Source organism: Typha latifolia, chromosome 2 (assembly GCF_019914945.1).
Source record: "Typha latifolia isolate L0001 chromosome 2, TyphaL0001v2, whole genome shotgun sequence".
Lineage (NCBI taxonomy): Eukaryota > Viridiplantae > Streptophyta > Magnoliopsida > Poales > Typhaceae > Typha > Typha latifolia.
Window position 1 is genome coordinate 14524544 of NC_133087.1, and position 26843 is coordinate 14551386.

At 35.2% G+C, this 26843-nt stretch overlaps 4 protein-coding genes across 11 annotated transcripts in view; 1 reads left to right on the forward strand and 3 right to left on the reverse strand.

The window, feature by feature from the left end:
- Nucleotides 1-14584, reverse strand: LOC140782932 (mitochondrial intermediate peptidase, mitochondrial). Its single transcript, XM_073129815.1, has 19 exons — nucleotides 14389-14584; nucleotides 14229-14310; nucleotides 14087-14139; nucleotides 13932-13986; nucleotides 13186-13324; nucleotides 13042-13096; nucleotides 11957-12179; nucleotides 9844-9939; nucleotides 8996-9115; nucleotides 8754-8879; nucleotides 7842-7997; nucleotides 4868-4984; nucleotides 3109-3234; nucleotides 2959-3026; nucleotides 1994-2129; nucleotides 1666-1831; nucleotides 984-1548; nucleotides 382-495; nucleotides 1-273 (listed from the first exon to the last, which is right to left on the reverse strand). The coding sequence occupies exons 1-17, from the start codon at nucleotides 14574-14576 to the stop codon at nucleotides 1310-1312; spliced, it is 2145 nt and encodes a 714-aa protein (XP_072985916.1). The 5' UTR covers nucleotides 14577-14584; the 3' UTR covers nucleotides 1-273; nucleotides 382-495; nucleotides 984-1309.
- The window catches only part of LOC140782933 (probable cinnamyl alcohol dehydrogenase 1), a 24542-nt gene continuing 5984 nt past the window's right edge, over nucleotides 8286-26843 (forward strand). Inside the window, exons 1-3 of one of the 7 annotated variants that reach the window (XM_073129821.1) lie at nucleotides 25973-26039; nucleotides 26153-26233; nucleotides 26336-26432. The gene's annotated coding sequence lies outside the window, so the exon portion shown is untranslated. Of the gene's footprint in view, nucleotides 8297-25930; nucleotides 26040-26152; nucleotides 26259-26335; nucleotides 26433-26843 lie in introns of those variants that run through there. The other 6 variants (XM_073129820.1, XM_073129817.1, XM_073129818.1 and 3 more) reach the window with 6 other exon arrangements.
- On the reverse strand, nucleotides 18625-21302 carry LOC140781955 (non-specific lipid transfer protein GPI-anchored 9-like). The gene is made up of 3 exons (XM_073128269.1): nucleotides 20999-21302; nucleotides 19371-19411; nucleotides 18625-18687 (listed from the first exon to the last, which is right to left on the reverse strand). Exons 1-3 carry the CDS (start codon nucleotides 21300-21302, stop codon nucleotides 18625-18627), a joined length of 408 nt encoding a protein of 135 aa, XP_072984370.1.
- Nucleotides 22482-24828, reverse strand: LOC140782164 (uncharacterized protein ycf20). Of its 2 annotated transcripts, XM_073128601.1 has the most exons (3): nucleotides 24715-24828; nucleotides 23886-24082; nucleotides 22482-22951 (listed from the first exon to the last, which is right to left on the reverse strand). In XM_073128601.1, the coding sequence occupies exons 2-3, from the start codon at nucleotides 24056-24058 to the stop codon at nucleotides 22483-22485; spliced, it is 642 nt and encodes a 213-aa protein (XP_072984702.1). In that variant the 5' UTR covers nucleotides 24059-24082; nucleotides 24715-24828; the 3' UTR covers nucleotide 22482. The 2 variants fall into 2 exon arrangements, with proteins under 2 accessions (XP_072984702.1, XP_072984703.1); XM_073128602.1 differs by lacking the exon at nucleotides 24715-24828 and having other exon boundaries at nucleotides 23915-24070.

Consider the following 26843-nt stretch of genomic DNA (forward strand, 5'->3'; position numbering starts at 1 on the left):
TTTTGATTGGGATATTCAAGCGAATATATTAGTCCCACAGAGGAAGCAGAATGAAATCAAAGGAGTAGGTCTCTGTTAGAAAATTATTTGCTCCTCAGATGGGAGTGCCAAAATGTGGTTACACTCAACATCAGCTTTCTTTATCAAGTCTTCGTTTGCTTTGCCAATGCTTTATTACCTTTGCTCACTGGGTGGTGATATTGACATCAAGAAAATTGCTAGTGATAGAGCAACCGCAGTTCATTTAGTTTAAGCGATGAATATATCATTGCTCTGTCCACCAAAAAAAATGAAGAAAAAAATGATCAAAACTTTTGATTTGATCTTCATAAAAATAATACTCCTTAATCATTGTACATACACAGGGGGAGGGATTCGAACCTGAGTAGCTCTGGATTAGGCTCAAACGACTGTGTCCATACACAGATCTGCTAGCCTCATTGGCGGTTTTTTATGATTGCAACTCAATTGATCATTTGATCCGTTTTTTGTAATCTGTTTTTGAAGAAAAAACAAATAAACAACACTGGTAAATACGACTGTAAGTAACCTGACAAGAAAAAGGTCTTTGTGAAGTGAACAGCTTAAAAATAAGATTGTCCTAAATAATGAGGATAAAACAAAGAAAAAATAAGTTGAATGATACACTTATAGGTCAATAATTTACATTCCTTTTTTTTAGCAAAGGAATAATTGCTACTCAAATATTATTAAAACTTAAAAATGTAGAAAAGGACTAATTGTATCACCATGTAAATACATATTACAAACGCAACAAAGGAGGCCCTTTTTATCAGATAAATACAATTGTCCAGAGTCACAATGATCATGCCACAGGAACTGGAAATTGTCATAAAATTAGTTTAGGTACTTATAGAAATTGTGGCATCAACTAAGACCTGAATAACATGCCTATACCTAATGCAAAATTCCTACAAGGGGCCCTGGTAACAAGTATGAAGATATGCAGAGCCAATGCATACCTATTTGCTCCAATTTGGTTGTAGCGCAATGATTGGGTCAGTCCAAGAGTTGCAAAATATTCGCAGTGACTACAGATAACTCACAATTGTTAATGCTTCTGGCTATGTTAGTTGATAACCGCTCTCTTTGTTTTCTCCCCCGTACTAGTAGAAGTTACATGCACTAAATGGAGGTAATGTGGTCAGAGGGGCATTGATGGCTGGGAAAATTGAACCACCTGCAAAGCAAAGCTGAATTCAACGTATTGGCAACTCCCCAGTGACACCCACTATGCTTCTCAGGATAAACAGGCAATATCTTTACCTACACTGATTGGGATAGGATGTCACAAACCCATTTCTTTACAAAGGCAGCTAATATCAGGGATTATCCCGTCACCACGATTTTTAATGACGCCATTGCCAACAAAATCCTTCAACATATCTGTGGGATTCTTTGCTCCACCATGCTGTAGGAACTTTGCTCTAATTGCAGCACCTGTGCTCTGGGACAGAGGATCATCCTGGCATATCTCTTGCCATATGGTTGCCGCAAAGCATCTCGCATACAGATAGCTATAATAACCTGAAATTACAAATTCAGGTGATTGTTGAATGAACTATATACAGCTTGGTTTCTTTTTAAGTTATGACTAAATCCAGCATGTAAGTTTCCCAAATCAGATAAAGGCTATACCCTTACCGGCACCATAGTTTATAAGGTGATTAAAGTGAGTATGCCAATGTGTGCCCTCTACATGTTTCCAGCTTGTGTGTTGTCTTTTTAAATCGGCAACAATAGAAATTGTATCTCTTGCAGTGGCTGGTTGCTCCCCAAAAAGTGTCAAGTCAATCAGAGAATAGAATATCTGGGAGGAACAAAAGAATCCAGAAATTAGAAATGGCAAAGAATATTGATTTTAGTCGATAAACTAAATGAGAATTGGTGTGATCAGCAAAACAGATTTGTGGATAAAAATCAGGCTGGTGAATCTGGCTAATATATGTGAAATTCTAAGAGGAAAATACACCTGACGTTGTAGTTCTGTTGCAGCAAACATGCTTCGAGCATCATTCATTGCCTTTACCAGCTTTTCTGGAATTGCATCACCAGTTATCTCATCTCTAGCAAACGTCCTGAGAACACGATAGTCCCATGCATAGTACCTGGGGGACTATAACCAATCATTTGACAGCAAAGAGAGGACAATATCCAGTCCTCTTTAGTAGCACAAAAAGAACAGTTTACCAGAATCATGTTGGGAAAAGAATTAAAGAAACAAATATGGATCCACTCTTGGCCTAGCCATTAGGCCAACAGATACTAGAACCTGTTTTTACAAGATAATTATCTGTAGACTGCCCATTTTATTTTCACATTTCTACTTTATAATCCTATACTCCTATTGTCAGCTTCAAAATATTAACCCCTTGTTTCCTTCTCTCTCCTCTAGTATCCCCCATGAAGCACACATGCTTCAAGATACTAGTTCTGCCACATTAAGTATGTTTTAAATATTGATAAATGCAGGACACTTCTTTCAAGTACCATAGTTTTTAGTGTTCGGAAAGAACAACAGTACTCTTTTTTTATTTTTCACATGCTGACAATTGGCACACTTCTTTCAGGTGTCATATTTCATAAGCATAAAAGAGAAAAATACAAGAAACGTCCAATAAAGCACCTCTTCTTTTTTAATTTTCACATGTTGACATTTGATAAACTTAACAGTTACTTAGGTCTCTTAGTCAATAGTATTAAGCATCTACAATGTGAGACCAATTATAGCAACATGTCCATGTCCCCACAAATTTGTATAGAATCTTCAATTGCATAGCTGCAATCTGCAACCTAGACTACCTAGTGGATCAGCTATATTTAAACCTCCAAAGTGATGAACTCTAAAGAGAGCTACATTAATGTAGTTCCATCTTAAATAATTTAAAGAGATATCCAAACTTAATTAAATGGAACCTGAGAATCTACCATACTTACTCAAAAAGGTTTGAAGGTGTTTCAGCCACATCAAGAACAACTCTAGTACCTGAGAAGTGTTGATAATCCTAGGACATTCAATCTTAAGTTTGATCAGAAAACATAAAACGTCAGTATAAGCTTTGGTATGTGAAGCCACTAGAAAATTACCGTTCTTGAAAGAAGAGAATGAAGAGCATGACCAAATTCATGAAAAAGAGTTTCAACATCCCAGTGATTAAGCCTTGTAGTTGATGATCCATGCTTATTTGGAAAGTTGCAGACTAGTGCAACAATCTGTAACAGTCAACTTATAATTTCAGAGAAGTATAATAGAAATCAAAAAGTGGAATAAGTTCATTGCATCGATGCAGTAAAGTGGCTTCTAATGTATGTACATTCACTTATATACATACTATATATATATATATACCAATTCCTAGAATTGAACATAAAGTGTGTGAAGGATTCAAGGATATGAGTTTAACTAGCTGTAAGAAGTCTAACTAGTTTTGGCATGTTCAAACAGAACCTGCGCTTCATTTTTTCCCATCAATTTACCAAATAATAAGAAATGATTTTGGTAAATTACAACTTTGGTGGTGAAGTCCTTTATGAGTGCATAGTATGGCCCAGCAATTTCATTATGTAAAAGAAAGGTGCAAAGGTGCCATCATCCTCCCTAGCAAACACGCTTGTCATTGGTTGATGCTGGTTTATGTTTGCGGACTTTCCATTCATTAAATGCTACATACACCTTTTTCTGACCATGTGCAAAATTTTGGACTTATTTTCTTTTCCACAAAAAAGAGGGGCGGAATTTGTTCTAACAGTGTCCATGACACCAAGTTGGCAAATGTTGTCAAATCTCATGAGGCAATAACTATGATTTGGCAATACAAGCTTCAAGTCCATGAAATGCCAATTTCTTTTCCTGTATACTTCAAAACATGCCAATCTTTGCCAACTAGCAGTCCAAGACAGGCAGGTAGATGACCACTTGCAAGCTATGCTGGTTTGGATAGAATATGCAATATGTAAATCCCTGTCCAGAAATTGCAATGATGATTAGTTGGAAGCCAGACACATAGGAATGAGGAACAATATTCAGGGTTCAGAGTCTCAGGGAAATAGATTCCCCAATAAGGAGAAGTGATAAAATTCCAGCTGCAAATGGGACAGCAGGACATGAAGGCCAAAAATTAATGTGAGAAACAGTAAGGAAGGACACGATGATTCTCCAACAATTAGATATGGTGCTTAAGAAAGCTAAAGGGCAAAATAATTCATTTGGTTCACCCTAAAGGTTGTCTTGAGAGTTAAGACTTCATTTTTTATCATGATCAAGGGAAAATAAGTTCTCAAACAGATATGAGGTGGTCTCCCTTCAGTAGCCTGACTTACGGGATAATATCCTAGTGGCTTTACGAATGTACTGACATAGTCAGATGCATGGAAGGGCCGAACCTTCTGTCCAGACAAATAGCTTATCATTCAGCCTATCCAAAAAGAAGAAAAAAAGAAAAAAAGAAAAAGGAACATCAACAAAATAAGTTGATGCCAACTATAAAAAGAGGTCTGAGATGATATACAATACCACTATAGAGGCAACAAAATTGAGTACATCGAATAACAATTCCTAAATATTTTCAGTCCGAGTGTCATAAAGACAACAAAGCCCACTGAGTTGCCGCCCGGTGGTGTGGTACATAGTGGTAATAGTACGCGGCAGTGCGATGCGCTCGAACTCTTTTAAGTGATGTCAACACAACAAAGGTTCTTGAATGAAGCAGATCTTTATCATGCAATTTAACTAGCAAATATTTCATAAAAGATACATAGCTAAAGAAACTTCAGTTTCATGCCATATAAGTAAAAATAGTGCCTAAGCCAAAAGATTGGTCAAGATAAAGAGGGTTCAGGATCATACCGGGAGTTGATATTCTGTCTCAGATATTCTTCGCCCACCTCTGATGGCAAAATGGGCACAACCTGGATATTTTCCCTTCCTGGAGTAAAGATCAAGATAGAGAAATCCTAAATCGCCCTAGTTATATGAGAAAGATTCCCTTAGTTCATAGCACATATAACAATTATCAATTGTTGCACAAATATGCCTTGAAAAGTTGTAAGAAATTCAGAAGTTCATCAGAACACCACATCAAGGAATCTGGACTATATCATCTCAAAAGACTTCTCTTCAAGGACCATGTTCTACAGTACAATTTATAGAGGAGTAACTGGCAGATGGAAACAATAACAGTAATTTTACGTTGCAAAAATACAAAATCAGCATATGGCAAAAAGGAAAAGTATATTACATAATGTCCACAAGACAAGGTAAGTAGGTAGGTAAAATGGAAATTACTCTACTACATTCTGTGCTAATATGTACCACACCGTATATATTGTAGCTACAAGTATAATGTGGTACAGCATTATAGTTTATACCTTCTGGGTAACCTGCATCACTATGTAATATGTATAATCCTTAAATCAATGTTACTAAGAACAACACGCCAACACAAATCAGCGGTTAGCTGTATATACATGTACTGAACTTTTCAAATTTTGACATATGCATGTCCATCATTAAGAAATTTTGTCCTGATCTAGATTTCTGGAATTCTTGGTGATCAAAGTTCCTTGTGTTTATTTTCTTTTAAGAACTTCACAGACTGATTCGACAGAGACCAAAATGATTCTTTTCATGAATGAATCTACGTAGGAGCATAATTGACACAAGTGAATTAATATATTTTGTCAGCTACAATACATGCTATAAGCCTCTAACTGCTTACATTAAGGATGGCAAATCAACAAGCTAAATGAGATTATAAGAATGACTATTGGCAACTAAATAAGGCATCAGACAGTAAGGTTTTAAAAAACTATAGATAGTAGATGGGTGGCAAGGGGCCATGAAGTTCCTAGGCGGGCCCCCAGAATTCAAGATGGTTTAGAAATAAAAAAAATGCAAGAAATAATAGTTACAAAAGAATTTAAAACTCATATATACAATTTAAAATATATTAATGTATTCTTGTTACAAACCACACTACGGCCTCGTTTACTTTAGGAATAAGGTTTAATTCTAGAATAAATATTTGTTTTCATTATTCTTAAAATGAGATTTTTATTTCAAAAATAATTATTCTTGTGTTCACTTGTATTCTAAAATAAGAGTAATAATTACCTTTAATGTGATATAAAGTGAAAAAAAAATAGAAAAAATATTTTATTTTTTTATGAAATTATTATGAATACCCTTTGATATTATATAAAGTTAGGGGTTAAAATGGGTTAGATTAACTCTGATCTGACCGGCTATCCGACCCGATTCGAATCAGATTCAAATAAAAAATTTCTATCCGATTCGGATATGGATATCGAATATCCATTTATTCGCATTATTTTTTAATGGTTTAACAGCTTTTAGTTTGCTTATTTAAATAGTGAATATTGATATTATTACTAATGATGTGTTATATATTATTTGAAAAGATTAATTTATCTAATTTTATATATATTTGATATACAAAAAATTTATTTTTTGTGAAACTCTTAATATTTTGTGTTAATTATATCTAAATAAAATATCATAATTCGTTTAAAATTCGATCAACATTCGTTTAAAATTCGATCCTCTGTTATAAAATTATTCGTATTCGTTTAGTTAAAATATGGTTTAAAATTTTGCTATCCATTCAATATTCGTATCTGAATCCATATCTGGACAAAAAATATGGATTCGGATATGAATTAAGCACTATCCGGTCCGTATCTAATCTGTTTTCACCCCTATATAAAATAGATTGTTAGAATAGATATCAATAGTAAATTAGTAATTTGTTAGTGTATGGTATAAGATACAACTTTTGATGAATAGTGTTTGTATTATAGAATTTGATTATTATGATATTTAGTTTTTATTCTGAAATAAAGAGTTATATTCTGAAATAAGAAAAAACAATTATTCTTGAAGTGAACGGGGTCTAAGCAATTAGAATTCAATCATACAATAATTTATCAAAGATTTATAATAATTTGAATGTCAAAGTCAACCAATGTATTAAAACATGGTTCAAGATACCAAGCGGGATCTAAGCGGAGCCTAGTTATGTTCTATCTGTAGTGAGAACCTAAGGATTAAGACGGAACTTTCCTAAAACAATGTAAGACAAATGTCACAAGCATAACTTTGTGAAACTTATCATACATAAATCTAGCATTCGACAAAGTATATTATTCTACAAATTACAATAATGTCCTAAATATGAAATGGCATGATGAACTAAAGCAAAATGAGAGCTTGCACTCATCAGGTATTAGCAATAGCCAGTTCTCAAAATTAAAAAACGCACAATATACTCTAAAAGAGATGTAGGACACTAGGGCATACATTTTTCTGAGAGATAATTTCAGATACATGAACAGATGGCCAAGAGAATGTTGTTTAATCATTACAGTTGCAAATAATGTGGACAATAGCAAATAAGATCTTTGGAAAAACAGTGAATTTTACATAAATAATAATTCTATAATGCCCAGTAGAAACAAAAAATCCTCTTCAAGCAAAATGAGAGCTTGCACTCATCTGGTATTAGCAATAGCCAGTTCTCAAAATAGTAAAACGCACAATATACTCTGCAAGAGATGTAGCACACTAGGGCATACATTTTTCTGAGCGATAATTTCAGATACATGAACAGATGGCCAAGATAATATTGTTTAATCATTACAGTTGAAAATAATGTGGACGATAGCAAATAAGATCTTTGGAAAAACAATGAATTTTACATAAATAATAATTCTACAATGCCCAGTAGAAACAAAATATCCTCTTCGAGCAAATAGACAAGATAATAGTTTGCGCTGACCACACATATGCAATAAATGTGTACCTCTTGAGGATGATGGAGAGACAGTTTTATCACATCTGGATGCCAAGACTCGCCTGGTGTAACTGGAATCCTATGAAATGTGGCACCAAATAGTGACTCAACCAAGAGTTTCAAGCCCTCAAGACATTGGTACAAGGGGAAGTATGATGCAATAATCTGTTGGAGACAAGAAGAACGAAACTTATGCACAAGAATGGAAAATAACACCTATGAGAGAGAAAATTCATTAGAAACAAATAGTGGGATCAATGATGGGCGTGTCGCAGGCACGGCCCGTGCCGACCGTCGGTCGACACGGCACTTACCGGCCATGTCGTAAGAAAAGGAGAGAAAAATGTAACACCTTCGCCGTCGCAGCTCACCTTCACCGTCGTAGCTCACCTTCGCCTGAGCTCGTGTCGGGTGCCCTAGCCCAAGGGAGGGGAAGAAAGAGATCGAGAGAGAGAGAGAGAGAGAGATGGTTTATCGGTTAAAACTTAAATTGTGGATCCGGATCCTCTCTCTCGATCTCTTTCTTCCCCTCCCTCGGGCTAGGGCACCCGACACGCAAGCTTGGGCGACAGCAAAGGCGAGCGGCGAGCTCAACGACGAAGTTGATGGCGAAGCTATTAGGAGGGGTGCCGTGCGGCACGCCCCGTGCCAGTTGGCATGGCCATCCATGAGTGGGATAACATGCATCCAGCTGAGTAAAAAACAGTTAACTTTTAGCCAAAAAGCAGCCACTCTTGAGTTCTGCCAACAGCAATAGTTTTTAAGTTAGAATAAGTTCTTTCTACTTTTCTATCTAAATAGTGAATACAGTCAAAGAACAAAAGAACTAAATGGAATCAATTTCACATTGCAGCATTTCTGAGAAGATCGAAAATAACATAAGTTACTAGAAGGGTGAACTATATATTAGCATTATAATACCGAGGAGTCCAGATCATATGCCGAAGATTTCATCATTCCAGTGAAGTAAGCCTCATCCCATGGCTCTAAATCTGCAGTCTTTTCATTACACATTTGCCTCTTGAAATTCTTTATTGTCCTAAACTCCTACAGAAATGGTGAATATCAACAAAGAAAGAATCTGTGTTGGTGCCTACTGCAATATATGTCAGATAAATTTTAAAATGTGACTCAATATTTCAAACAAGCTATCTCTGTCATACCTCATTGGCTTTGTCTTTAATAGTCTTGCTTAAGTCAATAAGAAAGGATGTGACAACATCAACTGATGCGGCCATGTTGGGACGAATAGCAAAATCAGAATAAGACTTGCACTGCATTATCTACATGCATCACTTAGAATGTTAGAGAGCAAAAATTGGATCATTTTCTCAACAAAAGAGGAAAACAGAAGGATAAGACTTAACAAGCAGACCTTCAATATAAAAAGCAATATGCAAAAGAGATCATTACTCATTAAGCATTAATACTGAAAGCAATATATCAAAATCTCATTAGAAATTGCCATCTTTTTTCGTTATCCAGTAAATTTCAATACCTAGAGGTCTTAATGGGAGGGTTATTCCTGAGTTACTTCAGTCTAAATTGTAAACAGAAAGGTAAATTACTATTCATTAACTTGCCATTAGCTTCAACTGGAGCATTCCCATTGTCTGATTTTGCTTTGAGTGAGTGTGTGACACCAATTTCTAGAAGGTTAATGCCAGATATACCCAATCATTAAAAATTGTCAAATCTTTTTGAGCCTTTGCTTCTTTGAGTTGTCCTATGGTAACCTCATTTGGTTTACAACGGACGAGTTCGAGAAAAGATTGGTATATTATTTTATGGACATCAGATTAAGTGTTTAAGAATATCTCTGCTAAAAAAATAGAAGATTCCCCTTCACACATACAAGAACAATAATTATAAGAAATAAGGAGATAAGTATATAACAATCATTGTTTATAACTTCCAGACGCATTTACGTTCGAAGCACAAACAAAAGGATATCTTGAACCTACTTCACATACATCTACATATCAATAGGTCGAACCATTGAAATATTTACTTGTGCAAGTTCATGACGAGTGCTTATAATCTCTTCGAGAACACCAAGATTTGCATGTGGTACAGAATTCCCCTTTATGTATGCTTGTCTTCTAACCTTTAAGAAGAAAAAAAGCATAAGTTTCTTATATCTTGGCAGCAAAAGAGAATAATTTTGATAACAAAAAGTACTAAAAGATTACAATATTAAAGTGAAAGAATGGAATATAACAACTTCATTCTTTTCTTAAACATGCAGGCTGATAGAAATGATTGGATTTGTAAATAAATAACCGTAAACCTAGAGAAAAAACAGTAACCTAAATATCTAAGTAAAGAAGTTTCACATATAAATATGATATGTATTGCTTTGTAAATTAAAGCTATATGAGCAAAACAAAAGCTTTACTTAACCAGCATGGGACTTTTGCGTCATTTTTTGTGTATTTCTTTCCTTGAAATTTGGCAATATACTTAAATAGAAAGAAGTTAGTCTTCTTATAAATCCATTCTGCATCAAGAAGTTAGAAACACATAAAGCAGAATAGGAGAAGAATGATATAAGAAGGTGAAGAATAAAACAAGGATGGCCGTGCCGATCGGCATGGGGCATGCCGGCGGCGTACCGGCACGTGGCACAAGGGTGCCGCACGGCACCCCTCCTAACGCATCGCCACTCACCATCGACCTCGTTGCCGTCGCCACCGCCTGCCACCCGCCGCCCGCCGATCCGAACCCGCAACTTAAATTCGGGGGCTAGGGCACGAAGCAGGCGGCGACGGCAACGGCGACTACAATGGCAAAGGTGAATATCCCTTACCTCTTTCTCTCATTCTCTTACGGCATGGCCGGCAAGTGCCGCGACGGCCCAAGGTCGGCACGGTCCGTACCTGTGCACGACCATTATTGGAATAAAATATGGTGGGTGGATATATGGGCCATGACCAAACTAATGATTATCTGGGCGAGAGGTACTCAACCTCTTAAATGCTGCCTATATTGATGGAATGGAAAGATAAGCTACACAACCTACACTTGCAGAAGAACTAAAGAAGCATACTTCCTCTGATAATTTCTTACACAAAAGGATATAAACTTTTAAATTAAAATCAGAACGAAAAGGAGTTAAACTAACAAGAATATATAAGAGCATAGTCCTTGGTCAAAATAACTTCCTGAATAAGGAAACGACAGCAAGTTACTTTATACTTCTTTAAAGTTACTTAGATAGTTAGATCTTGAAAGAGTCAAAGAATACCGAGATGCATGTCAGACAATCCAAAAAATGGCCACTGTCCACTACATAATACCAATAACATAGATCTCAATATGTATTAAACTGTGTTAACCCAAACCACTACAGCAAGTTCAAAGAAGCAGGTTCAGGTGAGAAGAAGCTGAAGTCTCATTCAAGTGATACTATGATACTTAGGTTGGCATGATAATTTGGGCAGATCGCTTGGGGTCGAAGTCTTTATATGGCCTAGCCTACAATCTAACTATCCACTAAATTATCTTCAAATAACCTAAAGACAGTTTTGGCACATTCGGTGATGTCCCCAAGCAATGCCAGTGGCACAGAGAGTGGACTACTTCTTGCTTTAGTAGAGGGCGTACACTGCTCAAGTCTCCTATTACAACTTTCTAAATATTTGTTAATTTACCAATGTATAATTCTTCTTTTTCAAAATGTAACGGCAGCTTTTCATAGATATATATGGATTATAGACCCCTAAATAATATTAAGGTTGTGGAACCCACATAAACTGTAAACTTAGAAGAGTTTAATTGCTAAATTAATTTCCAACAGCTAAGACTGATCACTTCTCACTCGACGGTTGCAGCCAGAAAATACAACGCAACATAATTTCCAACAGCTAAGAATGGTCAATTCTCACTCAATGGTTACAGTCAGAAAATATGGCATATAGTTGACTTCATAGGTAACATTATAGTAGATGAGATTGAATTTCAAAAAGTAATGTTCATGCACAAGAAAACAGGGAACAGATCCACATCAGGAATATTCAATTATGGTACAAAAAAGATACTTTGTTAAATTCAAGACATTGTATTGTGAAAAATATATCAGAATCAGAATTCAATTGTTATTAATGTTACAAAGAAGAAGCTACCTCAGCATCTGAAACCCACTTCAACACTGAAGAAAGAGTACTTGAATCTGTAGGTACTCGAAGGCCCTTTTCTCGTTTGCTATCAGTTAGTTCTCTTGATTTCTCAGATGAATCAGGAATTGCCCGGTAGATGGGCTTAAAATGATGTTGCATATTCTTTGGAATACGTGAAGAGGGATATATATCAACAGATCCTGGGTCAATCATAATATTTTCATTGAACCTGATGAGAAAGAATAAGAAATAAGCTTAAAGGTAGTGGCAGGGCAGGTAGCTAACTTCCTTGACTGCTAACAATTCAAGATATGCATTAAAAAAGGAAAGAAACATGATCTGAAGAAAGAAAAAGTGAAAGAAACAATACATTATCTGAATTAAACCTTTGAAAAAATAAACGTCAAACTAAGTTTGTACTACGCTACTACTACTAACAGCAAAAATAAGTCATCTGGACTTAGACAGAAGCTGAGTTCGACAAAGCTCCTTTGCATTTCAAATACAGGTTTAAATTTGACTGCAATTGTTGGACAAAGATTCGTATGAAAGTGCACTTGTGGCCTGAAGTCATACCAAATTCTTATTTCTACTAATCAATGTAACTTTTTTAGGATCTCCACAGAGGTCATTTTTTCTTCCTCTGAATTTTGCTAAGTGACACCTTGTTACACCCTCATTCTTATATCAAATACACAAACCTAGGTGCAAATCTACAGAACCCATCCTGATCCATTATCTCATGCAAAAATCTCCTCAAGTAATGACAAAATCCTCCATTTTCCTTCATTATCTTTCATCAAATTCATGCAAACTACAAGAGCTGCTGATATCTCCATCTAACATCTGCTTGGTTTTGCAACTTGGAACTCAGAAATATATTAAGCATCCTTTGTAAATCTTTTTTTAGTAATACTGTTTCTACTTTCTAGTAATATAGTAATACAGGTACTTAAATTGGCATCAACAGCTTTTTCCACATGATCATTTTTCTAGTACAAATAAGCACAGAGAACAGAATCCAATCAGCATTATAAGCCATGAGGAAAACAATGTATACTAATTCAAAAGTTCTCATTTTTTGTACTTACTTTCTCCCCAGATGAGCAATCTTGAGATTCAATTGATTAACTTGCTCCATCTTGTCTGCCACAATTGATAAAGAGGTAAGTTTAACACTATAACACCTGATATGCAAACAAAGGATATACTTGCATGGAATGTGGGATGAGTACCAGTAGGAAGATGGATGCCCCCCTTTTCAAAATCAACACGCAAGGTATAGGCTGCCCTTTGAGCTTCTTCTGTAAGCAGGACACCTTCAGTCTCAGCTTTAACTATTGCATTGTATAAACTAATATTTGTATTCAGAAACTGCAGACAGAAAATTCAGATGTGTAAATTACATGCTTGCTTGCATACATTGGTAAAATCAGATTTAACAAAGTAAATGTGGCAGAATAGGAACTAATTGACATTAAGGAGTGAAGAAATTCACTCAAAGGTATAATGGTAAAGGAAGAAGCTTAATTGGCTCTCAATTTGAGTGTAAGCTACAATATCCCATACTATAATTGATATAACTTTACTGCAGAAAACTTCCTCAATACTTACATATTTAGTATATATGCGAAAAAAAAGACAGAGAGACAGAGACAGAGCATTTCTGCTTCTCAATTAACTGTATTATAAAACTTCACACAAATGTGGGTTGAAAACCTCCAACATTGACCAAGGCCTAGAATAAGAGAACTTTGAAACTAAATGTCATCAGTATATCATATAAACTCGTATCCATAACTAGTCTCGTTTTAGGCAACACAAATTTTGTGGGAGTCCTGCACTTACGTCAACTCTTTCTCATAGGCATAAGCGTTTTATCAAAAAAAAAAAAAAAAAATTATATACAAAACTATCAAAACATTAACATGCAGAAATAAGTGAAGAAAATGAATAAATTATACTGTTCGATCTAACTCACATGAAGATACTCGTAAATTCTCATTGATGCCTTGTCTGCTTCTTCCACGTACTCCCTACCACATAATAGTTGGGGAAAGAAAAATTCAGACCAACAACTTATCCACAAATGACCATTGCAAGGAAGAAATATATCATACAAATAGGAATCCACACCTGTCAGGGTGGGTGTTACGACATAGCTCCGCAGAATCGATCACCGAACAGACCTGGAAGCACAACAAAACTCATCATTTGATTTCCCCCGCCCCGAGCCAAGAACAAATTTAGTCTAATAGTAGATCGCAGAATTCCATACAGTGTCCGAGATCTCGTCCATAGCACGGATGATTTCCATGGAAGGAGGCAGTTGCGAGACGTAGGAGACGAGCTCATTGGACCTAAAAGAACGAGGCAAAGATTTCAAGAATCTCGAGGAAAAAAATCATGTACTCCATTCGGGAGAGAAAGAGGAGTACCTCTCGATGGCCTCGTCGACGAACCTTCGGAAACCCTTGCCCGTCTTCAAGACCGGAAAGCCGTATAGGCCGGTGTCAGCAACGCCGGCGGCAGCGGAAGTGGAGACATCGAAGCAACTCCGGCTGGATAAGGCGGCGGCGGCGGCGGCGGATGCGGCGCGGCGGAGTCTTAGGGCACGAGATAACATCTTTGAGCGTTGGGAAGAGGAGGGAAGGAGAAGGTCGGCCATTTCTTTTGGACGAGGACGTTGTCGGGTCGGACGAGACCCGAACAAGATCCGAAATTATTATCGAGCCGGATCCTAGTACCAATGTATCATTATTCATTACTCATTAAGCCATCGTGATAAAATTTTGGGGCTTGGACTCAATTTTTTTTCTAGCTTATTTATCAACAAGCTGTTTATTAGAGTTAATTATCTAGATATTATTATATGATTGTTCCTCTTTTTTCATCTTTGTTTTATAAATTTTCATCAAACAACATTCCTATATCATCTAAGTATCGAGAGCTAATTTAACCAACTTCTTTGGCATCTCAGTCAGTTGTTGGTTTGTTCTCAGCAGCAAAAATATAGAATTATAGATAGATCCATTGCATGTTGGATGTAAGTGATCACAAAGTGGCTAAGTAATAACACTAAGAATGCACATATATATATATATATATACATAACAGCAACAGGATACATGAACATAAAACAGTATGTTAATACTACTGGAGAGGATGAAAGCAAATCTTATGCCGGCCGGAAAAAGGAGAGTCTCAGGTGGGCCCTTCCAATTGCACACTTATATTTATCTGTTTCTTGATTTAGTTACGTAATTCATATTTTTCTTTATATTTATCTGGTTCATTCCAACTGGGTCCCTGGGTGGCCAAGGGCCGGCTCTGCTGATCATATCATGAATCCATTACTTATATATTACCTATCTATTTATCCATTTTTTTTCTTTAAAAGAGAAAGAAATAGCTAGAGAAAGAGAGAGATGTATAACATGGCAGGCAAGAAGTGTGTGGCGGCGGCGGTAGTGGTAATAATAATGGCGGCGAGTGGAAGCATGGCTCAGCCGCCACTGCCTATAGATTGCATCGCTGAGCTGACGCCATGCATACTTTCCTTAAACATCACGGCGCCGTCGGCGTTATGCTGTACAGCGCTGAATGATGTGCTCAAGAATCAACTCTCGTGCCTCTGCGCCGGCCTCAATGATCCCGCCGGCGTACTCGCCCTCAAGACGGCCCTCGAGCTCTTCACCGCTTGCAACATCACCGGCGTCTCCTCGGACCTCTGCGCCGCCAGTAACTAACTCTACTTTCTTGTAGATGGATATATTGATAGATTCTATATTTTTTTTTTTCGGCTTGATGATGAGAATTTAAATTAATTAGCCCGTGTTTCTTCTCTGGTTTCGGTGATCGAATACCCCAACTCCAGGTATGGTATGTATTGAAAAATGTTAGATCCAAATTAATCTGGGAAACTTTTTTACGTTTCATAAGCTTGGTGATGATTATATAATTGACTTGTTCTGAGGTGGATATAATTCTTCTTTAGATAGGGAAATGCATATGTTTCTAATTTAGTCGTTGCTATATTAATAATATGGAACAAATGAGAGATGATCAAAAGATGATCTAGTTTTTGTTAGCTAAAATGAATGATGTGTTGCACTTTATTGTTCTAGAGAGAGAGAGAGAGAGAGAGAGAGAGAGAGAGAGAGAGAGAGAGAGAGAGAGAGAGAGAGAGAGAGAGAGAGAGGATAAGTTTTGAGTGTTGTGCTTAAAGTGGGAAAAGCTTTTTACTGTGGTTTATGATAGTTATATCACAACATTCTTTGTAACATAATATGCTATTCTAGAAATATTTCAAGGTTACCGAGAGAAATATCTTAGTCCATAAATCTTTTCTTTCTTAGGAAGCAAGTCTCTTCATAAACAATGGGGTTGCTATTTAATAGATTCATCACTAGAACAATATATAAAGTTTAAACCAATTGCAACCCATTTTCTAGAAAAATGGATTGACTTGACCTTTGATTATATATCTTTGAGAACTCTACTGAATGGCTTAATGATCCTAGTGCGTATTCTCCATTGCAAATTTGGATACAGTTTAGCTTAGGTTAATTATTCGAGCTCACTAACTAATTTGTTACCTCGTTTTTAGTTTCCTTTTGCTTGGCATAACATTCTCTTGTTTCAATGATTGATGTTTACAGATGGAGCTCCTCCTCCTCCTCCTCCTCCTACTACTACTGTTGATCCAAATTTAGGTATTAATTGTTTTCTTAACAAAATTGCAATTATATAATTTGGCATTTAACATATACTATCAAATAAGATTATATATATATATATATATATATATACATCGAAATGATATTTTATAATAATTAATGTCCATAATAAATTATATAAAATTGAAGATGTTTATTAACTATCTTTTGAGGCTTGAGAATTTTCCTTTGTCATTATTCTGCAGCTCCTCCACCGAAGGATAAAAATACTGCACACAAAACCACTTGGATTGGAGTGTCCACCTTCTTCTGCTTGCTTTTAATCTGATGGTCCATCATGCAATTAAAGTATACATGTTATCATGTTAGTACTAAATCAGAATAGTTATTTCATGAAATTGGAGTTATGATGCTGGTATAGAAGTTCCTTATTGTCTTTTTTATTTATTTGATCTTTAACGAGGAATGTTTTATATTATAGTATATATATATATATATGTGTGTGTGTGTTGAGATGCATTAAACTCAGACATTGCTCTCATTTTTTTGGTAAAAAAAGTCACAGTACTACTTAAAAAAAGCAAAAATGCATCATGTATCTAAGCAGATATCTAACGTATACAGTAAGAAAATTAAATGAGAGGAAATATTGTCCACATAGATAGAAGTAAAATCTTGAAATAGTTCATTAAGAAACATCCTTCATTTTTAAGATGGTCCTTGTAATAAAATTATCATATCAAAATATAGATCCATATTCATACTAGTGTACTATTCTCACAAAAGCAAACCATATCTTGTTTCTTTAATATATACAGAATGAGTTATGAGTTTGTAGATTAGTCATATCTTAGAAGAAAAAAAAAACTAATTAATTTTTCTGATACATAGTTGAATACCTGAGCCAATTATCAGTTTGAATCTATAAAACCTATCACGAGACGATGCATCCTACCATTGTACTGCAATAGTGTTGCCAGAAAAGCTACGACGTTCCTTTGAAATAATCATTATCGTTCATTTCTCTTGCCTGTTATGTAATAATTAATGATGTAAATTGATTCTACTCTATAAGTCCCCATTTTGAGCTCTCTTTTTCCATCTAAAGAGAGCAGTCTTTGAGCTATTCAGCAATATTTGTAATAAAAAGAGGTTTTGGACTCTCTCTCTCTCTCTCTCTCTCTCTCTCTCTCTCAATGAATCAATCAATCAATCTGATAGAGAGCATTAAATTTTGTTATTATATGTTTAAATTAATGCTAGATATGGTTGCAAAAAATCCGAGGAAGATAACAACGAAAAATTAATACCTGAAGTTTCATGAGCTCTAAGTCATTGAAAATAAAAGATTGTGTTAGGACTTAGGTAGAAGCAAATAGAACATGCAAAATAGAAAGGAAGCTGAAAATGAGGCAACTAATTAAAGAAAGATAGCAAAGCTAATGGTAAAATAATTATTTGACATTTTTTTATTAATAATGTCTTATCATTAGAGATATTTGACAGTCAAAAAGTCATATGTGAAAATATGTAGATTTATAGTTTAGGAAGTCTCGATGATGAACCCTTAATCAAATGGAGAAGACCAAGATTAATTCATAATTAGGATTATTTTAGAGATAGAAGGGAATTGATCAGCTCTTAGTAATGTGTCTTCATCGCAACAAATAGATTAATTACAGCAAAAGAGAAGTCGAATTAATCCAACCTAACGTCCAAATTCCAATCACGGCCTGTGGAAGCCGCAGCTGGTAAGTAAGGTTATTTGCTTAATTTTAATCGAATTAAACGACATGCATCTCAACATACCATTGTTATCGTAATCCTAATCCAATACTAGAATGATCGTCAAGATTAGCATTATAATATCTATCTTGGCTTAAAGCTTAAGTCATAATAATAATTATTATTATTTTATTAAAGTGAGACACTATATTAAACTCCACTTTTTAGTTATCAAACACACATCCTAACTGACCACCAATGGTCACTCAATCAATCTCCAATTTTAACTTTCTTAATTACAGGTGCCGAGACCATGACAGTCCATGGATTTTGCTACATCACCGAATTGAAATAGTTTATCTCAAATATGAGAATATATCACACCTCAAATACATTACACAGTATACTAATACACCTCATTATTAAAGATCAAATACATGGCGTAATTATATCTGCAGATCGAACATCACAAAAATCCCTAAACAAAACAAACTAATCCTTCTTGTCTATTTCTATGCCATGAAACACCACAAGAATGAAAAGAAACTGAACAAGCCTGGCAATCCAATGCAATAATTTTTGTATGCAGTGTTGACCGTAGGAAGAGGAGCTGCGGTATCATGAAAAGAAGATTTTATAATTAGTTCCAAATAGTGATCAAGAAAAGTTAAGCTTCAATTTGTATTTTTAAACTTGACTCTAAAACTTACTAAAATTTGGACTTTGAACTCTTCTGCAAATATTATCATCTCTTCTAACAATTTAGATATGAAGGTCCATGAATTACGGTATTCTTAAGTAGCTTCTACAAGATTAATCAAGTGGGAGGATACATAGATTAGATATATTTAGATATATTGCATCTAGGAGAAGACTATTTAAGTAATTAAATACGCTGTTGTGTGCACTTAAGGGGAATAAGGAAAAAAATATATATTTGATTCTTTATATTCCAAATATGAAATAGTGACAAAATTCAATCTCCATTTAGAGCTAGACGACTTAGCAACTCTTACCTGGAGATTTGGGTTGATAGGAGGAGGAGCTAGAGCTGGATCTATAACGTATTAGAAATCAAAACGAAAACAACTCATTAGCTGAATTAATATCATACCAGAAAAGAAATGCAAGAGGAAAAGAAAAACAAAGGGCAGTGTGAATGAACAAGCTAGCAGTATTTTAATAATCTATACATGTTTGTTAACCTTAATAATAATTTGTTAGGAATATTTTATTAAAACCTAATTATAATGATAATTCTGAAAGTGTTAATATTTTAAAGAATGTAATGACAATTATGATTTTTAAAAAATTTCAGTGAAAAGTATATAAAAATTCCAGAAAAAGTAATGCATATCAATTATATGATATAATACTAGAATGTAATAGCATTCCTCATTGAAAGATCAAATAAATAAACAAGGTGATTATTAACTTTGATACCAGCATCATAATCTTAATTTCATGTGATAATTATTATGATTTGGTACTAACATGATGACATGTATGTTTCTATGGCAGGATGGACCATCAGATTAGTAGCAAGCTGAAGAAGGTGGATACTCCAATCCAAGTGGTTTTCTGTGCAGTATTTTTATCCTTTGGTGGAGGAGCTGCAAAATAATGAAAAAAAAAACTCTCATAGCCTAAAAATATAGTTAATAAATATCTTTAATTTGTATAGTTCTAAGATGGACCCTTAATTATTATAAAGTATCATTTCGAGATAGAGAACCATATGTGAATACTAATGTTAAATGCTGATAGAAATAACAAGATTTATATATGTTTAACGCGATATTAATGATCATAAATTTTCCAAGGAGATAATGTCAAAAAAAAAAAAAAAAACTAATACCTAAATTTGTGTTGGTAGGAGGAGGAGGAGGAGGAGGAGAAGAAGCTCCATCTGTAAAAATTAATTATTGAAACAAAAGAATGTGTTAGCATGCAAAATGGAATTAAAAGGAAACTAAAAATGAGGTAATAAATTAATGTCATTGAATAATTGGCCTAAGCTAAACTTTATCAAAATTTGCATTGGAGAATACATACTTTAGGCGTCGACCAAAGGGAAAGATAATTATTGGTCAAGGAAAAGAAAGAAACAATATGCACTTGATCGACCCATCAAATTAGGATTCTCCTAGCTGTCCATTTTGCTAGAAATATTCTTCAATATCCTTTAGGCGTTGACCAAAGGGAACCCATACGAAATGTTACTTGAGTAGCCATGTATATGTGTACATATGCATTTACTATCATTATCTCCATATTCTAGCAAAGAAGAACGTCCTACTCTTCTATCAGAGTAATAAAAAGTCAGAAACATGTGCATTTCCTATCTAAAGAAAAATTAGATCAAGCTTGTGCAAAGGAAAGAGGTTTCCCTGATTAATTTGCATCAAACAATAATTCTCACTAAACACCATACCTGGAGTTAGGTCGCTAGGAGAAGAAGCTGGAGCTGTAAGATCGATATTAGTCGTCGAAACCAAAAATAAACACACGTTAATCAATATATATATATATATATATATATTCAGCTTAATCATCAACAACACAAGCAAGTACGTAGAATTATTTTTCTTAAAAAAGAAATCTATCTTACGTATCCATCTACAAGAAGCTAGAAGAGTATTACCGGCGCTGCAGAGGTTTGAAGAGACGCCGGTGATATTACAACCGGCGAAGAGGTCGAGGGCCGTCTTGAGGTTGAGTTGGCCGGCGGGATCATTGAGGACGGCGCAGAGGCACGGGAGTTGATTCTTGAGCACATCATTCAGCGGTGTACAGCAAAACATCGTCGTCGCCGTGATGTTTACCATACACGGCATCAGCTCAGCCATGCAACCTGTCGGCAGTGGCGGCTGAGCCGTGCTTCGGCTCGCCGCCATTATTACCAACACCACCGCCGCCACACACACCTTCCCTACCATGTAACCCATCTTTCTGTTGATATGCTAGATAGATAGGTAGATAGATAGATATGCTTCAATTTCTTGTGAAGATATATGTAATGGAAGGATAAGCAGACTGTGGGTTGACTTCCCATATACCAACAGCTATGTTGCATGGATTGATAAGATGGTTGTGGAACAAAGGCGTTAGGTTGTGGAGACCGGCCGATTATAACCCAGATATTGACGAAAATATTAAATCTATGTGTTTGTGAAATATATACTATTTTGGTCATGAAAAAGATTGAAGTATTTCATTTCCTTGCTCTCATTTTCTCATAAACTTTGATCTTATGAAAGCTCTCCATTTGTCAAAGGAAAAGTCTTAGTAGCTACTAAGGATTATTTAGAGATAAAAGAGAAGCAGTCAACTATCAGTAATGTGGGATTATCGCATCCGAGATCAATTAAGATAATCGAGAAGTTGAATCCAACCTGACATCCAATCACGTACAGCTGGTTATAAAACTAACCTTTGGGCGTAAAAGGCTAAAGATTTATATCTGTAGGTTAATATATTAGCATTGAATAGCTCAACGTTTGGGTTAACAAAAGTTTGTAATCTATCTACTGATTCTACTCTTCATGGGTTAGACTAAAGACTAATCTTGCTTCAATCCACCACACTTAATCCCACGTGTGGAAAAAAGAAGAAGAAATTTAAGCTTCTTCAAGAAGATTTTATTCCCTTCTCGGATTAATTCCAAGTTGCATTCATGAGAAAAAGTGTTGAATATTTCTTCAGGAAATTTTTAGCATAAAGTTTTTACAGTGTCTTCTATCTCAGTATGAAGAAAAATATAAGTAACAAACGAGTTAAACGTGTTCCATGATCTGCGTTAGTTTCGGATCTAGATTAAATAACTATCATTCCATTAATGCTATGCTCCATATATCACAATAGCAGAGAATGCCAACATTATTTTACATCATATGAGCTTCATTCTAGAGCCATTAAGCAACTGAAAAGGAAAAGGGTGTAGCTACACTGTTAGAGAGACTTAATATAAGACAGTAAACTGTATCTTGTGGCTAATTAAGAGCCACATAAGTAGTCCATCAATGTAGTTACATGGATAAAAATGATGCATTAGTTATCATTAACTTGGTGCTGAAATCTTTAGCACATGGAAGGAATGATTTCCCCCTGCAATCAAAGAGAACTAATTTACCAGAAGTCTGGGAATATATTGATTTCGGTATTGAAGGGATTACATGATTCAAGAACTGAATCAATTTCATATTTAAATGCATCTAAGAACAATCCAAGGGAAAGCCCAGCTTTCCAGTAATTAAAAACAATGATGAAGTTCCTGATCCTGTCAAGGAACGGAAGAGAAGCCCTGTACATTAACGCACCAATCGCCTCAACCATGACAACAGCAAGGCCAGCAGAAAGAATGTCCCAATCACCGGTCTGCCCAATAACAGTGGCAAATGCTGTCGCGCAGTAAAAACCAACCAAAAAGAATAGAATCTTCACTGATAAACCTTTCCTCAACTCCTTGATCCGGATTTTTAACTTGGTTTGAAAAGATCTAATGGCTCTGACCAATCGAGTCCCATTGTTTTTCCTGCTTCCTGACGAGTCTGACTTACTTCCATCCACCATACTTATCACAAGCGATCTCATCCGCCTGCATTTAAATAAAATACTAGTAAATCATTCATATTACAACTACTGTTTAAATAATCATTATGTTATACGGTTTCATATATAAACATTAAAAAAACCCGGAAGATATGCAACTACTGTAAGAGCCAAACAAAATTGCTGAAAACAAACTCCTAGGAAGTAGACTAGTGCCAGCTCCAGGAAACAGACATGGAATTTTTCAGTGTATGATCAGCAAATTCTTTCTTTTGTTACTGTGAAGCTGTTTCCTTAAATTGTACAACCAGCTATGCAAGTTTATTGATAATCTAGGACACCAGACTGGTAGACACTCCTGCCAATTGACTTACATTCACACTGTTGCGTCTCAATGGAGAAATATTATATACATTATTAAGCTTGCAACTCCAAATGAATTTTAGACAGAAGCTTGACAAGTTATCTAGAATCTCGTCATGGTTTAGTGAAACAGTAGGGCCATATATTTTTGCTGAGTTACAATCAACATACAAGGGATCTATCTGTTGGGCGCGGCCTAGCATTGTGTGCTCTCAAACTGCTGAGAACTAACCAACAGCTGACTGGGATGCCATGAAGTGGCTAAATTTGCTTCCAATACTTAATGATATCGAAAAATTATTTAAAGGAAAGGTTAAAACAGGGCTTCGTTTCATGACGAAGGCAACCCAAAAAGTCTAGCTGAGTACTGTAGGCAGTGGAAGGGAGGACAAGGAATGCCTACGTGAACCGCAAAAAAAATCAAAGCAGTTCAAAAGTAAATAATATAAGGAAATAATAGTTAAGAAAAATAGACAATAAAAGTATTTGCAACAAATTCGGATTTCAAGATTAATCTACACACTAAAGCATGATAAATGATACTGAGACTGACCTAGGTAGATATAAAAGATCTAGAACTTGAAAATTAAGGAAACTGGTATCAAATTTAATCACACCTGGAATTGTTTAGTGAAAGCACACGTACAGGACAACAACAAACATGAGGATAGATCTTTTTGCTACAATAACGAGAACCACTTTGCAGGTAAGATGTGCATAGAAACTCTGGTCTCAAGCATTTTGACAATGGCGTGAAGATATTTTCCCCAGAAAATGATACCACCGACATGTGCGTCCACTATCTGCCAGACATCTGCAAGGGAATACCAACTACAGGATCAAGCAGACATCATGCATACGAAATTCAACTAAATATGTTTCTTTTGTGTGTATAGTATATCAATGTCCATCGTAGCAAGAATACGGTTACATATAACCAATGTTTACTCGTATGTTCTAAAGTTCTTTCAGTAATTTGCAATTGCCATTAGAAAACATATAACCAATGGTTACTCGTTTCATAAGCAACTTGAGTAATCTCAACCATTAAATTTCGAAGCTATTCCTATTGACCTTGATCAAACTAAAGCCATTCATAAATTTCATCGAATATCTTTCCTGCTCCTCCCAAAATCCCATTCCCTCTCTGTCCCACCTCACAAATCGGTTCCTCTAAAACAATTATTACTCCGGAATAGTAGGTAGCGAAAGGAAAACGAGTCTGTGCCCCTCCTTCCCCCCACCCAAAAACTTATCTTTTTGCCTACCAAGTTAGTTATTTTTCTTCATCAATTTTTGTATTTGCCTACACATAAGAGCAAGCCGATCGAGGGTTCGCATAAGATCATGGAAGCAAACCCTATATTCTCCATTCGATTTTTTTGACAGAGGAATTGATAACCCTTTTAAATCAACTCCACAAGAATGAGATGGGTTCGTTCGTACCTGAAGGAAGAAGAAGATGCCACAGACGACGAATGAGAGAGACGCAAAGAAGCCCAGAATGGCTCGAAATATAGCCTTGATATCGAGAAGCCTTCACCTCGACTATCCGGGCCTGGAACTTTAAGCCCAAGTATTATCGCTTTCCTAGGAAAATGATAGACCAATCTATTCCAAATTTTGAATGACAAAAATACCCTCATGTGATTTAATGGAGTGGAAAAGTCTTTAAAAAATAATAAAATATGGGTATAATAATTATTTTACTTATGTTTGCTCTGCTAATAGTAATCCTTGCTCTATAAATATCACTTCTCTATTTAATACTAGACTAAGTTATACTCAGGCAAATTTTTTACATAATTGCCATTAAAACTTTTCATAAAATATTATAATCATCACTATATTTTAAAAAAAAAAACATATTAATTACTATTGAAATTATTGAACTCTTTCAAAAATATCATTCCATCAATTTAATCTAACATAATTTAAATTAGCTTCAGCCGGTTTGAAAGCCATATATACTGTTACATTGTACCATAGTACAAGAAAGCAAAAATGTGATAATATTTTGCACATTAACTTCGAGAAACGAAGTTATTTTAGTCATTTATTCTACCCTTTTAATTTTAATAACTATCCACCAAGAATATTATATGAATATTTGTCAACAATCTAATCCTAGCGACAATTGTGAAAGAATAAAGATTCTAATGACCATTATAATATTTTAAACAATGAGCTTAAGGAAAAAAAAAACAAGACTCCAGAGCTGGTGTCACAGTACACTCTGAGAATTCCCCCCCCCCAAAAAATAATAATAATAAGAAAAAGAAAGAAAAAAAGGGCTAAAACGTAGTTGACTAATTCTTCTTTTGAAAAAGTTATAAGGAAAAAGAGAACAAATGGTGAATAACTTCATTGTTTGTCTTGGTGTTGCCGGATGAGATTAACTACGACTGCGTATAAGTAAAATACAATACGTTTTAGATTAACTCGAAAGTAAAAAAGAATTATCCGAGAGTTTTGGTGGCATTTACACAAAAAAGACTTTTTAGTTTTTAAAATAATAAAAATAATTGTTGTGCGCATATTTTATAGTAAAAAATATATATATTATATTCTATATATATATATATATATATATATATATATATTACAAAGAAATAAATTTATTTAATTTTAAAAGCCCAATTTTACCGTTGCTAAATATCTTGCAAATAGCCCATAAAACTTGACCCACACTCATCTATAGAGCAAACGAGGACAACCGAGGGAGACAGAGAACGAGACACACACGCACAGAGAGAGAGAGAGAGAGAGAGGTAAGACACTCGTTTAATTTTTATGGAATTTTTTTGATGGATGATATATTAATGCATCAAGTTGTCTACAAATAAGTGCCAAATTTGAGATTTTTTTTAACGTTATCTGATAGGTGTTTGGGTTGCTTACAAGAGCTTTTGTTAGTTGTTACGAACTCCCTTTTGCTTTGGATGATTTCATCGCTCTGCTTCTGGTGAATTTTTGCCTCTATGTTGCCGGTAATATAAGATGTGATTTTAAGAATCATTCATGATTGTTTGGGAATTTAATGTGCCGAACTTTAAAATGCTTGAAGGCATCAAAGTGTCGGATTCGCTCGATCAAGGATGCTCACTGAAGGGAGAAAATATCACTGAATCGTTTACCCTAAATTTCAAAATAAATCTTAAGCTGTAAGCATATTAACAGTAGTTTGATGTATTTTGGGGTTGGTATTTTATGTACGCTGTAACTTTTATTTTTTGGTCTTTCTAGTGGTATTTATGATGGAGGCCTTGGTTTTTTTACTGATGGACATGTAAAAGCTATATGAAATATCACCAGAAAAGATAACTCATGTTGATGGTGAAGGCAAGAGCAAGAAAAGATGGAAGAAATAGCCTTTGGAAATGAAATATTCTTTCTTGGCTAGGATGGAAAAGGAGAAAATAGAACATCGGTTTAGGCATAGACAATAAAACATGGTCAAAACATCATCAGTGTTTGTTAATCAGATCATAGGAAGACCAACCAGTGTAAACTGAAGTTTAGGAACAGAGAAGTTTTGTACCCCCTTATTGTTTTGTAATTTGATAGGGATTTGG

What these genes read in the sequence shown, in the direction of transcription:
- LOC140782932 (XM_073129815.1), bottom strand. Translation starts at nt 14,576, where the DNA reads ATGTTATCTCGTGCCCTAAGACTCCGCCGCGCCGCATCCGCCGCCGCC. An exon ending in CATATGATCTGGACTCCTCG is followed by an intron (nt 7,998 to 8,753) that starts GTATTATAATGC and finishes TGTCTCCAACAG; the next exon opens with ATTATTGCATCATACTTCCC. An exon ending in AGACAGAATATCAACTCCCG is followed by an intron (nt 3,235 to 4,867) that starts GTATGATCCTGA and finishes TGACTGTTACAG; the next exon opens with ATTGTTGCACTAGTCTGCAA.
- LOC140781955 (XM_073128269.1), bottom strand. Translation starts at nt 21,302, where the DNA reads ATGGGTTACATGGTAGGGAAGGTGTGTGTGGCGGCGGTGGTGTTGGTA. An exon ending in TTCAAACCTCTGCAGCGCCG is followed by an intron (nt 19,412 to 20,998) that starts GTAATACTCTTC and finishes AATACGTTATAG; the next exon opens with ATCCAGCTCTAGCTCCTCCT. An exon ending in CTATCAACCCAAATCTCCAG is followed by an intron (nt 18,688 to 19,370) that starts GTAAGAGTTGCT and finishes TCGGTGATGTAG; the next exon opens with CAAAATCCATGGACTGTCAT.
- LOC140782164 (XM_073128601.1), bottom strand. Translation starts at nt 24,058, where the DNA reads ATGTCGGTGGTATCATTTTCTGGGGAAAATATCTTCACGCCATTGTCA. An exon ending in CTTTCACTAAACAATTCCAG is followed by an intron (nt 22,952 to 23,885) that starts GTGTGATTAAAT and finishes ATTTAAATGCAG; the next exon opens with GCGGATGAGATCGCTTGTGA.